Below are 14178 nucleotides of genomic sequence, written 5' to 3' on the forward strand. Positions count from 1 at the left end.
GCTTAGCTTAGCTTAGCTTTGCACAGTGCATTGCCCTTGCTTATAGATCTGTGTCAAGGGGACTGTCTCAAATCCTTAATTATTGGTGAAATTTCTAAGTGATTCCACACAGCGCCACCGACCTGGCTGGGCGTCCTACTGAAACAGTTGCAAGTTTGTGTCTGAAGGAGGAAAGGTTGGATGGGGTTTCTTGTATAGGGACAGTGACTGGTGGAAAGAAGCAACCAGATCAGGAGTGGTGCAAGTAGCAGGGGAATTAAATCAAAGAAATGGAAAGTATTAGATTGAGAGAGTTAGGGGAAAATGCAAAATTAGACTCATTACTGAACCGTGAACACAGGGGGCGGTATAAATGACACCTGTATGTCCAGCCTGTTAAAGAATGAAGAATAATGTTCCAAAACTGGTCACATATTGGTGAACATTGCTAAACGAAGCACAATTTTTGCAGTGATGAATAGTTCATGTAGAACACACCTGGGCATTGTATGGCCCGCAGGCCACATCCATTTTATCAGCTTTACTTACCATATAGAAAAACTTTGTAGTTCTACAATTACTGACTGTAGTCCATCTGTTTCTCTGCATACTTTTTTAACCTCTTTTCACCCTGTTTTTCAATGGTCAGGACCACCACAGAGCAGGTATTATTTACGTGGTGGATCATTCTCAGCACTGCAGTGACACTGACATGGTGGTGGTGCGTTAGTGTGTGTTGTGCTGGTATGAGTGGATCAGACACAGCAGCGCTGCTGGAGTTTTTAAATACAGTGTTCACTTACTGCCCACTCTATTAGACACTCCTACCTAGTTGGTCCACTTTGTAGATGTAAAGTCCGAGACGATCGCTCATCTGTTGCTGCTGTTTGAGTTGGTCATCTTCTAGATCTTTATCAGTGGTCACAGGACGCTGCCCACGGAGCGCTTTTGGCTCGATGTTTTTGGTTAGTGGACTATTCTCAGTCCAGCAGTAACAGTGCGGTGTTTAAAAACTCCAGCAGCACTGTTGTGTCTTATCCCCTCATACCAGCACAACACACACTAACACACCACCACCATGTCAGTGTCACTGCAGTGCTGAGAATGATCCACCACCCAAATAATACCTGGTCCTGGGAGAGTCCTGACCATTGAAGAACAGCATGAAAGGGGGCTAACAAAGCATGCAGAGAAACAGATGGACTTAGTCAGTAATTGTAGTTCTACAAAGTGCTTCTATATAGAAGTGGAGCTGATAAAATGGACAGTGAGTGTAGAAACAAGGAGGTGGTTTTAATGTTATGACTGATCGGTATATATACTGAAGTTGAATGTAAAGCTGTTTAAGGATCACAATTTAAATCTATTACGGTACTAAACACACAAAGATATACAAGAATATGAACGATGCAGAGTGCTCACATCTAACGCTTTGATCGCTAAACTACAAGAGCAACAAGAAAATTTTATTAAGTTTTACACATCCAGGACTGGAGTAGTCAGGATCAACTTTGTGATTTCCAAAAAGAATATCCAACAGTAACATAGGACTGAAAAACAGTGAATGAGGTAATTACACTCAAAACTAAATAACAATAGCAAAGTTGATTAAATAGTGAAATAATGTTTTTACCCTGCCTGCTTCTCATTTTCATTGCCTGATTGTAACATCTCCTCTTAACAGTAACAGATTATCAGGACTATACAATTTACTGCTTTTTATAAAAAGATATGATTAATATTGAGCAGAATTAGGTTTGTCCTATTGGTCCGGCAATAACACAGTCCTTTGCTCATGCATTGCAGACTTTTGTCTTTAAAATAAACTTTCGGTGTATCTCTTTTTTGGCTAACCAATGGTAACTTGAGTTACTGTCATTCAAAGCAGTTTGCTTAGTTGGTCGTAGAACAAGGCAGCTGGTTGGTTTAGAAACACATCTCCCTTTTGGTCAGCAATAAAGCATTTAGCTTTTTCTCCCCTAGTTCTGCATCGAGGTTTTAGAGATGGAAAGAATGCAACCCCCTCTCCCCAAATAACCGCCGCACACTGGTGTATGGAAATCACTTGGATGGATTCATCACTGTGGCAGACAGTTTTCACTTCCAGCACTGGAATGTAGAAACACATTCAGCCACAGTCCTGCTGGAAGTGACGAGGCTTCATGCCAAATTCCTTAAAACGCACAAAGCTCTGAGAGTACAGAGAGGAAAAACTGAGAGGTTAAAGCAGCTTAACTGTTAGCATGACTCATCACATACTGATTGCCATGTTTGGAACTGAAGCTTCAGTTCACCTCCATGTGGACTAAATTACTTTAGAAAATATGGTCTGGCATATCTCTCCCAAAATGAGAATAAAACACAGGGATTGCAACTGTGACTACATTGTCCAGAATCATGCATCTTTGGTTGGTGGAATGTTATGGGAACAAGTTTTTCTTGTAGTTCAATTGTTCTAGAACTAGTGAGTTTGGAACGTTTTTATCCAGTGTTGGTGGATGCCTTGTTTTTATATACTCATTTATCATCACAGTGGTTGCAGAAATGCTTAGCATTCCAGTGGCACAACTTGTGCTGTTATGATCCTCCAGTTGAGCTTTTTGGGGGGTTTGAGGGCAAATGTCATCTGTGTCTTATTAAGTTTGTGATCAGGGATTTTCGCGTGATGTAAATGGGCGTGCTGATTGGGAAGCATGGCAAAATTGCTCTCTCAGTCTTTAATACATGCTGGTTATTGTTAGATTACTATTAAAACGTAATAGCAAATCAGCCTACATGATTTATCTTATTGAATAGTTCAAGTCAAGTCAGATTTATTTATATAGCGCTTTTTACAACAGACATTGTCTCAAAGCAACTTTACAGAATCCAGGACCAACAGACTAAAAACCCCTGTTGAGCAAGCCAAGGGCAACAGTGGCAAGGAAAAACCCCTTGAGAGGAGCCAGACTCAGGATTGGAGGATACTTTAAATAAATAGGATTTACTAAAATCATACATACACAAAATTAAATTGAACTAAAAGTTATGACTAGCAAACAAATAATTGGAGTTCTTCATTGTTCAGTCCACTCTGTGATAAAGTCCGTTGTAAGTTCTGGACATTTTTGTGCAAACACGCCAGGTGTCCGTCCCATCTAGTAGGAGCAGCATTGTTGGCACTTCAGTCTTGGCTTGCAGTCTTTAATCTTTTATAGTTTTTTAATATATTTTCTTTATGCATTTTCTCCCCTTTTTTCTCCTTATTTAGCACATCCAATTGCCCCATTGCATCATACTTCCTCTCCACCAATGCCGATCCCTGCTCTGATTGAGGAGAACGAAGCTAACCCACGCCCCCTCTGACACGTGGGCAGCATGCCGTATGCATCTTATCACCTACACTTTGACGAGTGCAGTGCAGCTTAGCGTTGTGTACGGAGAGACACACTCTAAGAGCACTCTTTTCTCATCTCTGTGCAGGCGCCACCAATCAGCCAGCGGAGGTCGTAATTGCACCAGTTATGGGAGAGAGACCCCAACCGGCTTAGTCCCGCCCATCTGAACAACAGGCCAATCGTTCTTCATGTGGCCGCTCAGCCTCAGTCGGCTTTCCAACCTTTCCCCCCCAATTTCTCCCCTAATCTAGTCATGCCCAGTTACCCTGATTGCATCCTCCACTGATTCAGTCCTCCACCGCTGACTGAGGACGCTTCTCAACTGACACACGCCCCCTCCGACACGCGCTCAGTACATTCTGCATTTTTCACCTGCACGAGTCGAGTTCATATATACCGATCAGCACTGTGCACGGAGAGCCACACCCCGATCAGCAGTATTTAATCAGCCAGCAGGGGTCGCAACTGCACCCGTCACGTGGACCCATGATCCGGCTTGCCCCTAACCCTACGATGTATTCGAAAACCCAGCTCTGGTGTGCTAGCGTACTTTACCGCTGCGCCACCTGAGCGGCCTGAGTTTAGTTTTTATTTCATCAAACGAGAGAATCTTTTTCCTCATGTTTCCAATATTTTACATGCCATTTAAATTGAAGTGGGCTGTTATATGGCTTTTATGCAGCATTGGCCTCTGTCTTGCCACTCTGCCATAAAAGTCGGCTTCACAACTGTACGTCCAAGAGGTTCTCACATCCTTGCACAGGAGTTACAGTGCACTTTTAAAATGTCCATTGGGCTCTTTTTTATGTCTCTGACCAAGGACCTTCTTGCCTCAGTGCCCAATTTGGCCAGACAGCCAACTGTTCAAGGTTTATGGTTACGTTAAGCTTCTTCCTTTTTTTACCAGGGCACTCTTATCCTGTGAAAACTTAAAGCTTTAGATATTTTGAATGCTTGCCCTGATCTACATTTTGCCACAATTTGATTGCATAGATTCGCTGACTTCTTGGACATCATGACCTTAGTTTACAAAAGCACACAACTGGTCCTACAGTTTATACCATATTGTCAGGACAGAAACTATGTCCAATCTATTAAAATTGCAACAGGTGGCCTCGAATTGCATATGAGTCACATTTCAAAGATAAAGGCAGACGAGAAGCACAAGGCCACAGCAAAGGGGGTCAAAGGGTTTGTGCATTTTCCTTCAACCCAACCCTAGATTTCAGTATTTGATTTTTATTTAACTTTTAACTCATATGTTTTTACTCTGTTACTGGTGATTAAATGTGAATTGGTGGGTAAAAATGGCAGTAATATCTATTCAAATAAAACGTGTACAAAAACAAAACTGATGAATTCACTGTATTTGATTTCTTCATGTTTTGACAAAGAATTTTACCTTAATTATTTTGACATAGTAAAATGTGGAAAAAAACCAATCACTCCTGCTCTAGGGGCCTTTGTCAGGCCAAAGAAATTAATTAAATTAGTTGATCATTTTAAGTATTTTATGTTTCGTTACTAGGGATGTAACGATTCACCACAATACAGTTAATAACCGATTAAAAAATTCCACGATTCAAATCGATTTGACATGTAAAATGAATCGTTGTTCACTTTAAACAGCAGAGGGCACTGGCGCTATGCACCTCGCCTTGTTGACGTCACTGGCGCTATACGCCTGGTTGCTAAATTCAGATTTTTTCAGCCAAATTGGGCTTAATTAAAATTTTTTTGCATAGTTTGTACCTACCTCATTAATAAAAGGGCATTCATTATTTAGATAAATAAAAGATAACCACAAATACAGTATTTTCTTTTCTTTTTTAAGAAAAGTCATAATTTGTCTTAAATTTCAGTTTGGAAAAAAATTGTATCGTGATCTCAGTATTGTGAATCGCATTGTGGGTAGAGTGTATCGTTACATCCCTATTCGTTTCATAAGATTTTGGGTCTAAATATTTTTTTATGTAGTCTACATCCATCCAAAATATGTTCTTAAATTGGTTGACCAAAAATGTTGAAGATACAAGGGTTCTTTAAGAAAATTCCACACTTTTTTAACTCAATTTATTAAGAATGTCAAAAACATATTACATCACTTTTCTACATAGTCACTTTCTGATGCATTTTGAAAAATGTTTTTGGTTGATCGCGTAGCCACTGATGCTCCTCTGCTTTCACATCATCATCACATCAAAATCTTCTTCCCTTTAAAGCTTCTTTAAGTGGTCCAATAAGGTGGAAATCAGATGGTGCTAAATCCGGACTATAAGCTTTCTCTCAGTCTCTCAGACATGACCAATTGCTACTCCTTCCACTCTCACTGTTTCAAACGAAAATATAAAAGTGCAGAAATTTTTTGAAGATCTCTTGTATTTTAGAAGATATAACCTGGCTTTGTAACAGTAAGGGTTTCCTGTTGGTACACACTTAAAATAGCAGTGCTGAAGAGTGCTTGTGCATGGTTCAGTCTAAAAACATACAGAATTGTCTAGAGTAAAAGGTAAAGATTGTGAGATTCCTCAAAAAAAAAACAATGATCAGAGTTGTGATCATGCTTCTAAGCATGTTAAAAATAAATTGGTGTATAGACGATACCTCTTTCCCCTAAAAATGAACTGAGGTCCATAAATAAAGGCAATGCTGGCAAAACCTGAAGTGACTTCACTGGAAACGAGATCACATGTGAGTGAGAGTAAGGGAATAATTTGAGGTCAGTGATTGAGTTATGCATTAACCCGGTGGAAGAACCAAACCAGTTTAACAGCATTTTAACACATAAGTTGCACATACTTACTCTTGAAGTTGTTTTGATGTTTCCATACTTTTGTAGCAATAGTATGTTGCTAACAAACAACAGCTTCCTTTTAGCCGAGTTTTTACTTCAACTTTAAAATTAGGGACCCCTTCAGCATGAACTACTAGCTAACCATTCAAAACATAGTGGGTGTGTTCGAAAACCTAGTGAGCTGTCTTACTGTCTACATAGGCAGCTGCCTAAGTAGAGAGGATTCTAAAAAGTCACCGACTCATAAGGCAGGTTATTCGAATGCACTACTTAGACAGTGATAACATCGGGTTTTGCTTACTAAGCTAACACAGTTAGCATCATGCCATTCAAACCAATGGGATGAGGTGGCACAATGTGCTAGCATGTCAAATAACATCTCCCTCCGTGTACTGAAAACGATTAAACTGTCCGTGACAAGCCCGAACTTGCAAATAAATACACTTGTGCAAGTTTATACAAATTAAAAATCAATAATAATTTATTTACGTTGAAATGAACATTTGGAAATAACACTGTCCGCCATGTTTTTTTATTATTCCGTGAGCAAAATTGTGCCGCAGTGAATGCTGGGATTGCCTTGGCCGCTAAGGCAGCATCGGATGCTCACTCGTTCTAGAGTCAAAATTTTAAGATACCTTAGTAGACAGCATATTAAGGCATCTAGGAATTCGAACAGCCTCCTTCTTGGGAGTGTGCATAGGATGACGTAAAATGCTGCCTATGTAGAGAGCGCACTAGGTTTTCAAACACACCCAGTGTGTTCATTCAGTGACAGGAAGCTACATCGCCAGTAATAAAGAACTCACCTGCTGTCTAATACAGTTGAATTGCTGCCTTATGCCTAGTTCACACTATACAATTTTTGCCCTGATTTTTGCTCGCCGCTAGATTTGCCGGCTTGGGAGCAATTCAGCGTTCGCTCGGCAATCGAAACTCGGCTCTCAATCGTTATGTGTGAACTACTCAACAACTTGATCCGAGCAACTCGTTGAACACTTGGCAACTGAAGCAAAATTTCTAGCATGTCAGATATCTGGATCCGAGTTGCCCGACTGGCAATGAGTGCTATGTCGAACAGCCAATGAGAACGCAAGATACGGGTTGAGGGGAAACACAGGAGAGGAGTTGTAAAAAGGTGGGACGGGGCATAATATAGTTTCTATCAGAATACATCGGCATACACAAGTTTTACAGTATTTCTGACCTTATCGTTCTCTACAAAACATCAGCGTTGCATTGCAAAAATATTAATTAACCTCCAACTCACTATAGAACAATCCATGCTGGCCGCATAGCCAAATCCACACGGATTCATTTATTTTTCCTCTGATTTTACGCTGCACATTAGAGCACAAACTTTGATCGCTCGCTACTTGTTGATGTGCATTTTTGGACGTGGTATCATTAAACCCCTCGTCACGTCTCGCGTTTGTTTTTGTGACAAAACGTAGTTTGGGAGACCAGAGAAGCTCGCCTGCGATTCCAGTTGGTGATAGATGGTGTAGTGTGAAACCCCCTATCGCCGATCAGTCGTGTAGTGTGAAATATACGACGACTTAAAAGACTCCTGATTACAAGAGATCCAATCGTGTAGTGTGAACTGTACAGCGACCTGACGACTTGGAAAGTTGTGTAGTGTGAAGTTAGTGTCTAGATTGCTGAATTATAGAGTAATACAAAGTAGAACTAACAGTGGTCTTGCTTAGTCTCTTCACTATTAAGTGTCCAGAGTTCAGATTTTTCTGAGAGCACTTTGTTCCCTGATCTTGTGAATCCACCGGTCCATTTCTCCAATGAGAAGAGGCCTGGTCATGTACACAAGCCAACAAAAGTCTTCAGTGTAAAGTAAGATACAAAATGCCTGTAGACTCTTGATGCTTTTGAGTGGATGCATGCAATTTACTGCTGTGGTCCTCTCATTCAGAGACACACAAAAAGGAACTCTGGAAGACTGTAACTAATTAAGAAAGTATCAAAACTGTAAAATAGTTTTAGCTGTCAATCAAACAAGAGTGTGATCTAGTTTGACATCTTTTCAGCAGTGTAGGCTAAGGCGGCTTTCTCATGATGTTTCACTGTGAGTCTGAGTGTGTATTGATGCGTATGGAAAAATAAACACTATTGACAGAACTGACTGACAGTATTGACTGTTTATTCGCATGCAGTGTTGGATGATATTTTAGTTTATAAAAGGAAACTCGGGCATCCACTCTCTCACTCACTTTCTTAACCGCTTATCCAATTAGGGTCACGGGATGGGGGTGGGAGGAGGGGGGTGGAGCCTATCCCAGCTTTTCAATGGGCGCAAGGCAAACAGTAACACCCTGGACGGGGCACCAGTCCACTGCAGGGCAGACACACATACACACACCCATTCACCTATAGGGCAATTCAGTGTCGCCAATTAACCTGACTGCATGTTTTTGGACTGTGTGAGGAAACCGGAGCTCCCGGAGGAAACCCACACAGACACGGGGAGAACATACAAACTCTGCACAGAAAGAACCCAGGCCGCCACGCCTGGGGATTGAACCCAGGACCTTCTTGCTGTGAGGGGACAGTGCTACCCACCAAGCCGACTCAGGCACATTAGATTGTTATTCTAGGGACGGATTAAATATGGAGGAGCTGAGAAGACATGAAAAGCGATTCCAGGATAAGAAAATTTGCCATCTGAAATGCAAACCTGGTCTTTTTTTTGTGTATTTTTTTTCCTCACATTGTCATGCTTTAAATTTAAGGTAGAATTAAACAGGTCAGGGTAAAGAACCAGTTTTTCTCCTCCGTATCTGTGCTTTGCCTCCGTCTATGGCATATAATTGGTGGTGCTTTGAAACGGTCAGTGACAAATAGGGTCAATCAAATTGCAAATCTGTGCTGTGCGATGCTCCAGGTAGCGCAGAGTAACTCTGTAAGAAACAATGACACAGCCAGCGCTGAAGCATTTTGTCATGTATTATGTAAATGCAGCCTGAGAAATCTTAAAGATGTATTTGACTGAATTTACTCTACAAAATTCAGCCCCCAAACACTTACTCAAATAGGCAAAATACACTAGATACTCTAAAATAGTCACTTTAACGCACAATACACTTGAATGATTTAATTAGATATTTTTTTATTGTAAACTAAATGGTGTGCCATTCATTCATGCTGTTCTAATATTAGGTAGTAATGGCCATATTTGTGTCATCTTAAACAATTGACAAAAAGTGCTCTGTGGGCCTTTGTTTGCCAGGCCAAATACATTTTTAAGTATTATATATTTTATTATATAAAATTTGGGCTCTAAATATGTTTTTATCTAGTCTTCTTTTGTCCGTCACAAATTATGTTCTTAAATTAGTTGACCAAATATTTTAAAGATATTTATGAAGCTACAACCTGATTTCATAACAGCAAGGGTTGCCTGTTGGTACACACCTAAAATAGGAGTGCTGAAGAGTAAAAGAAAACAGTGTGAGATTGAAATGGTCATACTTTTAATCATGTTAAAATACATTGGTGTATAGACGATACTACTTTCCCATTAAAATGAATATTATGTAGTGATGGCCATATTTTTGTCATCCTAAACACAAAAAAAAAGACAAGCATCTTATACCTAGTTCACACTACACGATTGTAGCCCTGATTTTCGCTCGGCGACTGGTCGGCGCTAGATTTGCCGTCTCGGGAGCAACTCGGTGTTCGCTCTGCGATCAAAACTCGGCTCTCAATCGCTATGTGTGAACTACTCAACAACTCGATCCGACCGGCTCGCCGAGCACTCGGCGACCGAATCGAGATTTCTAGCATGTCAGATATCTGATCTGAGTTGCACGACTGGCAATGAGTGCTCTGTCAAACAGCCAATTAGAACACAAGATACGGCGTGAGGGAAAACGCAGGAGAGGAGTGTAAACAGGTGGGACAGGGATAATATAGTTTATATCAGAATACACCGGCACACACATGTTTTACAGTATTTCTGACTTGATCATTCTCTACAAAACACCAACACTGCATTGCAAAAATATTAATTAACCTCCAACTTACTATAGAACAATCCATACTGTTCGTGTTGCCAAATCCACTTGGATTCATTTATTTTTCCTCCTTGATTTTACGCTGCACATCAGCGCACAAACAACTTTGATCACTCGCTACTTGTTGACGTGCATTTTTGGACGTGGTATCATTAAACTTCTCGTCACTTCTCACGTGTGTTTTTGAGATCAGAGAAGCTCGCCTGCGATTCCAGTTGGTGATAGATGGTGTAGTGTGAAACCCCCTATCACCGATCAGTCCTGTAGTGTGAAATATACACCGACTGAAAGACTCCCGACTGCAAAAGATTCAGTCGTGTAGTGTGAACTTGGCATTAGGTTAAGTTTGTTTAAATGTGAGTAATTGCAAACTGTTTTAATCCACAATTGTCAACCTTCCTATGTTTATTTATTAGGGTTTTAACGTCTATTTTACACACTTTGGTTACATTCATGACCGAACAGGTAGTTACTTGTTACACAAGATTCATTGGCGATAAAACACAACACAACACAAGATTCATCAGTTCACAAGTTTAATGTCAAACACAGTCATGGACAATTTTGTATCTCCAATTCACCTCACTTGCATGTCTTTGGACTGTGGGAGAAAACACAGACATGGGAAGAACATGCAAACTCCAAACAGACAGGACCTGGACCCCCCACCTGGGGATCGAACCCAGGACCTTTTTGCTGTGAGACGTCAGTGCTACTCTGTTTAAAGTGATAGTAGTTGTCCAATACTTTTGTTCATATAGTGTACCTGCATAAACACTAACATTACACCTACGGGAGCTTTTAAACATCCCATTCTAAATCCATGGGCATTAATATGCATTTGGTCCCCTGTTTGCCACTATAACAACTTTCACTCATTTGAAGTACCTCCCAAACCTTCCAAAGTAATTAGACCGCTGTTCATAACTGTAGAGCTGGGCTGAGATTTTGGATGCTTCTGTTTTAAAGACTTTTCTGACCTGGTTTGGCTCATTCTATACATTTCAAGTTAGAAAGAAACATGAACCACAAGACTCAGATTAAATAATAGACCAAGTAGACTACTTTTGATTTCTTCTTTTACTTACCAGCTGCATCATCACATCCCATATAGATGAAGTTATTTTTGAAAATAGCCTTGTGACGAGGTCCGAGTGCTTTGCTTTGTATCCTCCACTTAGACATTGACCTGTCTGTCATGTTTGTTTCAAAGCTACTTAAGAAATGAGCATTGTGTCAGCTAGAACAGGTGGCTCTGTCCTGTCGTATAAAATGTAAATTGACTTTACACTTTTGCCATTTAAGTGTTATATAACTAGTGATTATTCATACTAGATAGCTGACCTCATTGACTCCTACTTTACCCCGAATGGGATGCTGATGAGATACGATGACAGAAAGGGACTCTGAGCCCTCTAAAAAAAAATAGTAAGCTCATGACGCCTTTGGTCAGCAGGTTTATTCTGGGCTGAGGCGACATTCTACAGGGGGCTGTACAGGCAACCAGATTTAGCTTTGAAGGGTGGGGTTCTACTGGGAAGCTAAGAGACTAGTTTGAAAGCCTCATAAAACAGTCAGCTTTCAAAACGCCTTGGAAATACAGAAGAAAGTTCCTGGGACAGCAGACGTTTTTTTAAAGGTGGAAGTTTAGGGGAATGCAGCGATGACGTGCGACTCGTAAGTCCACAACTGGAAACTTTTTTACCTACATTTTTTTTGTGCCTTACTATGTCAAACAAGGATACTTTTTTCCACTGGCATTCTGCACCTTACTAATATATATTGTCAATCTTAAATGGTTGTAATAAATGTCATGACTCTAGTTGATTGATTTGATTAAGTTGAATGGCTGTTACCCAAAGTTTTAATTTTATCAGCTCCACTTACCACATAGAAGCACTAGTAGTTCTACAATTACTGACTGTAGTCCATCTGTTTCTGTACATACCTTTTTAGCCTGCTTTCACCCTGTTCTTCAATGGTCAGGACCCCCTCAGGACCACTACAGAGCAGGTATTATTTAGGTGGTGGATCATTCTCAGCACTGCAGTGACAATAACATGGTGGTGGTGTGTTCTTGTGTGTTGTGCTGGTATGAGGGGATCAGACAGCAGCGCTGCTGGAGTTTTTAAATACCGTGTCCACTCACTGTCCACTCTATTAGACACTCCTACCTGGTTGGTTCACCTTGTAGATGTAAAGTCAGAGACGATAGCTCATCTATTGCTGCTGTTTGAGTTGGTCATCTTTGAGATCTTCATCAGTGGTCACGAGACGCTGCCCACGGGGCGCTGTTGGCTGGATATTATTGGTTGGTGGACTATTCTCAGTCCAGCAGTGACAGTGAGGTGTTTAAAAACTCCATCAGCATTGCTGTGTCTGATCCACTCATACCAGCACAACTCACACTAACACACCACCACCATGTCAGTGTCACTGCAGTGCTGAGAATGATCCACCACCCAAATAATACCTGCTCTGTGGTGGTCCTGTGGGGGTCCTGACCATTGAAGAACAGCATAAAAGGGGGCTAACAAAGCATGTAGAGAAACAGATGGACTACAGTCAGTAATTGTAGAACTACAAAATGCTTCTATATGGTAAGTGGAGCTGATAAAATGGACAGTGAGTCCATATACATCTCCACTACTGCAGAGTTCCAAAGTTCTCAGCTGTGCTATCGCTTAGTTGGAGCATTTACACAGACATGATTTGCCTAACATGTTGGAGGGCGTGAGGGTACGACCCTCTTTGTCCAGGGTAAAGGTCTATAGCAGTAAAGCAGATACTGGGTATTTGTCGACGACTAGATTGAGAGAAAAAGGATTTAAATCTTTAAGCCTCTATGCTAAACCTGGATATTGTTTGGACGTTTTTGCTTAACGCTTTGGCATCATCTGGCAGAATTATTAAACCATATGCCTATATGGCCAGATGGCCAGATCCTTCTCTCATTACTTAATTCAACTGAGACCGTTAATGTACTTTACAGTATTAGAACTGTGATTTTTAATGGCTTTATGGATGCATGGTGGCACATGCACATGCCATATTTTAGTGGGTACTGGTGGACTGTAGGAAAAAAAGAGAAAAATACATAATTCATTTCACACTTTCTCAGATGCCCCTTTTTGCAGTTCTCCTACTTGCATGTTCATTCCACCAAGCAAATGTGTAAACTGACTCGCCTTGGTCGGAGAATGCATAGTGATACTGCAATATTCAAATATTTATTTAGTTTCTCTTTTATTGTGTGACATCCAGAATATTTTTAGACTTCTAAGATCTCTATCAGCATCTGCCGAATACCTGTTTCTATTAGACACATACTGACTGAATGTACTAAATACTCACAGGAATAACACTGTCTAGCACTATCAAAGACTATGTCAAAAATCTTTTACCAATCCAAAATGAAAACAATCCTTAATATTGGTATAAAAAACGCATTTAAAGAACAACAAACACTATATTGCTAAAAGTATTCACTCACCCATCCCAATCATTGAATTCAGGTGTTTCAATCACTTCCATGGCCACAGGTGTATAAAACCAAGCACCTTGGCATGCAGACTGCTTCTACAAACAAACATTAATGAAAGAATGGGTCGCTCTCAGGAGCTCAGTGAATTCTAGCGTGGTACCGTGATACGATGCCACCTGTGCAGCAAGTCCAGTCGTGAAATTTACTCGCTACTGAATATTCCACATTCAACTGTCAGTGGTATTATAACAAAGTGGAAGCGATTGGGAACGACAGCAACTCAGCCACAAACTGGTAGGTCACATAAAATGACAGAGCGGGTGCTGAGGTGCATAGTGCGCAGAGGTCGCCAACTTTCTGCAGAGTCAATCACTACAGACCTCCAAACTTCATGTGGCCTTCAGATTAGCTCAAGAACAGTGTGTAGAGAGCTTCATGGAATGAGTTTCCATGGTCGAGCAGCTGCATCCAAGCCTTACATCACCAAGTGCAATGCAAAGCGTCAGATGCAGT

General features: G+C 40.8%; 1 protein-coding gene across 2 annotated transcripts in view; it reads left to right on the plus strand.

The window, feature by feature from the left end:
* The window catches only part of enah (ENAH actin regulator), a 201998-nt gene that overhangs the window by 38162 nt on the left and 149658 nt on the right, over nt 1-14178 (plus strand). Inside the window, exon 1 of one of the 2 annotated variants that reach the window (XM_063002039.1) lies at nt 11838-11858. The exons of the other annotated variant lie outside the window; for it this stretch is intronic. Within the exon in view, the coding sequence (XP_062858109.1) occupies nt 11845-11858 (14 nt within the window). The 5' untranslated portion in view covers nt 11838-11844. Of the gene's footprint in view, nt 1-11837; nt 11859-14178 lie in introns of those variants that run through there. 2 annotated transcript variants of the gene reach the window in all.

This window comes from Trichomycterus rosablanca, chromosome 9, assembly GCF_030014385.1.
Source record: "Trichomycterus rosablanca isolate fTriRos1 chromosome 9, fTriRos1.hap1, whole genome shotgun sequence".
Taxonomy (NCBI): domain Eukaryota; kingdom Metazoa; phylum Chordata; class Actinopteri; order Siluriformes; family Trichomycteridae; genus Trichomycterus; species Trichomycterus rosablanca.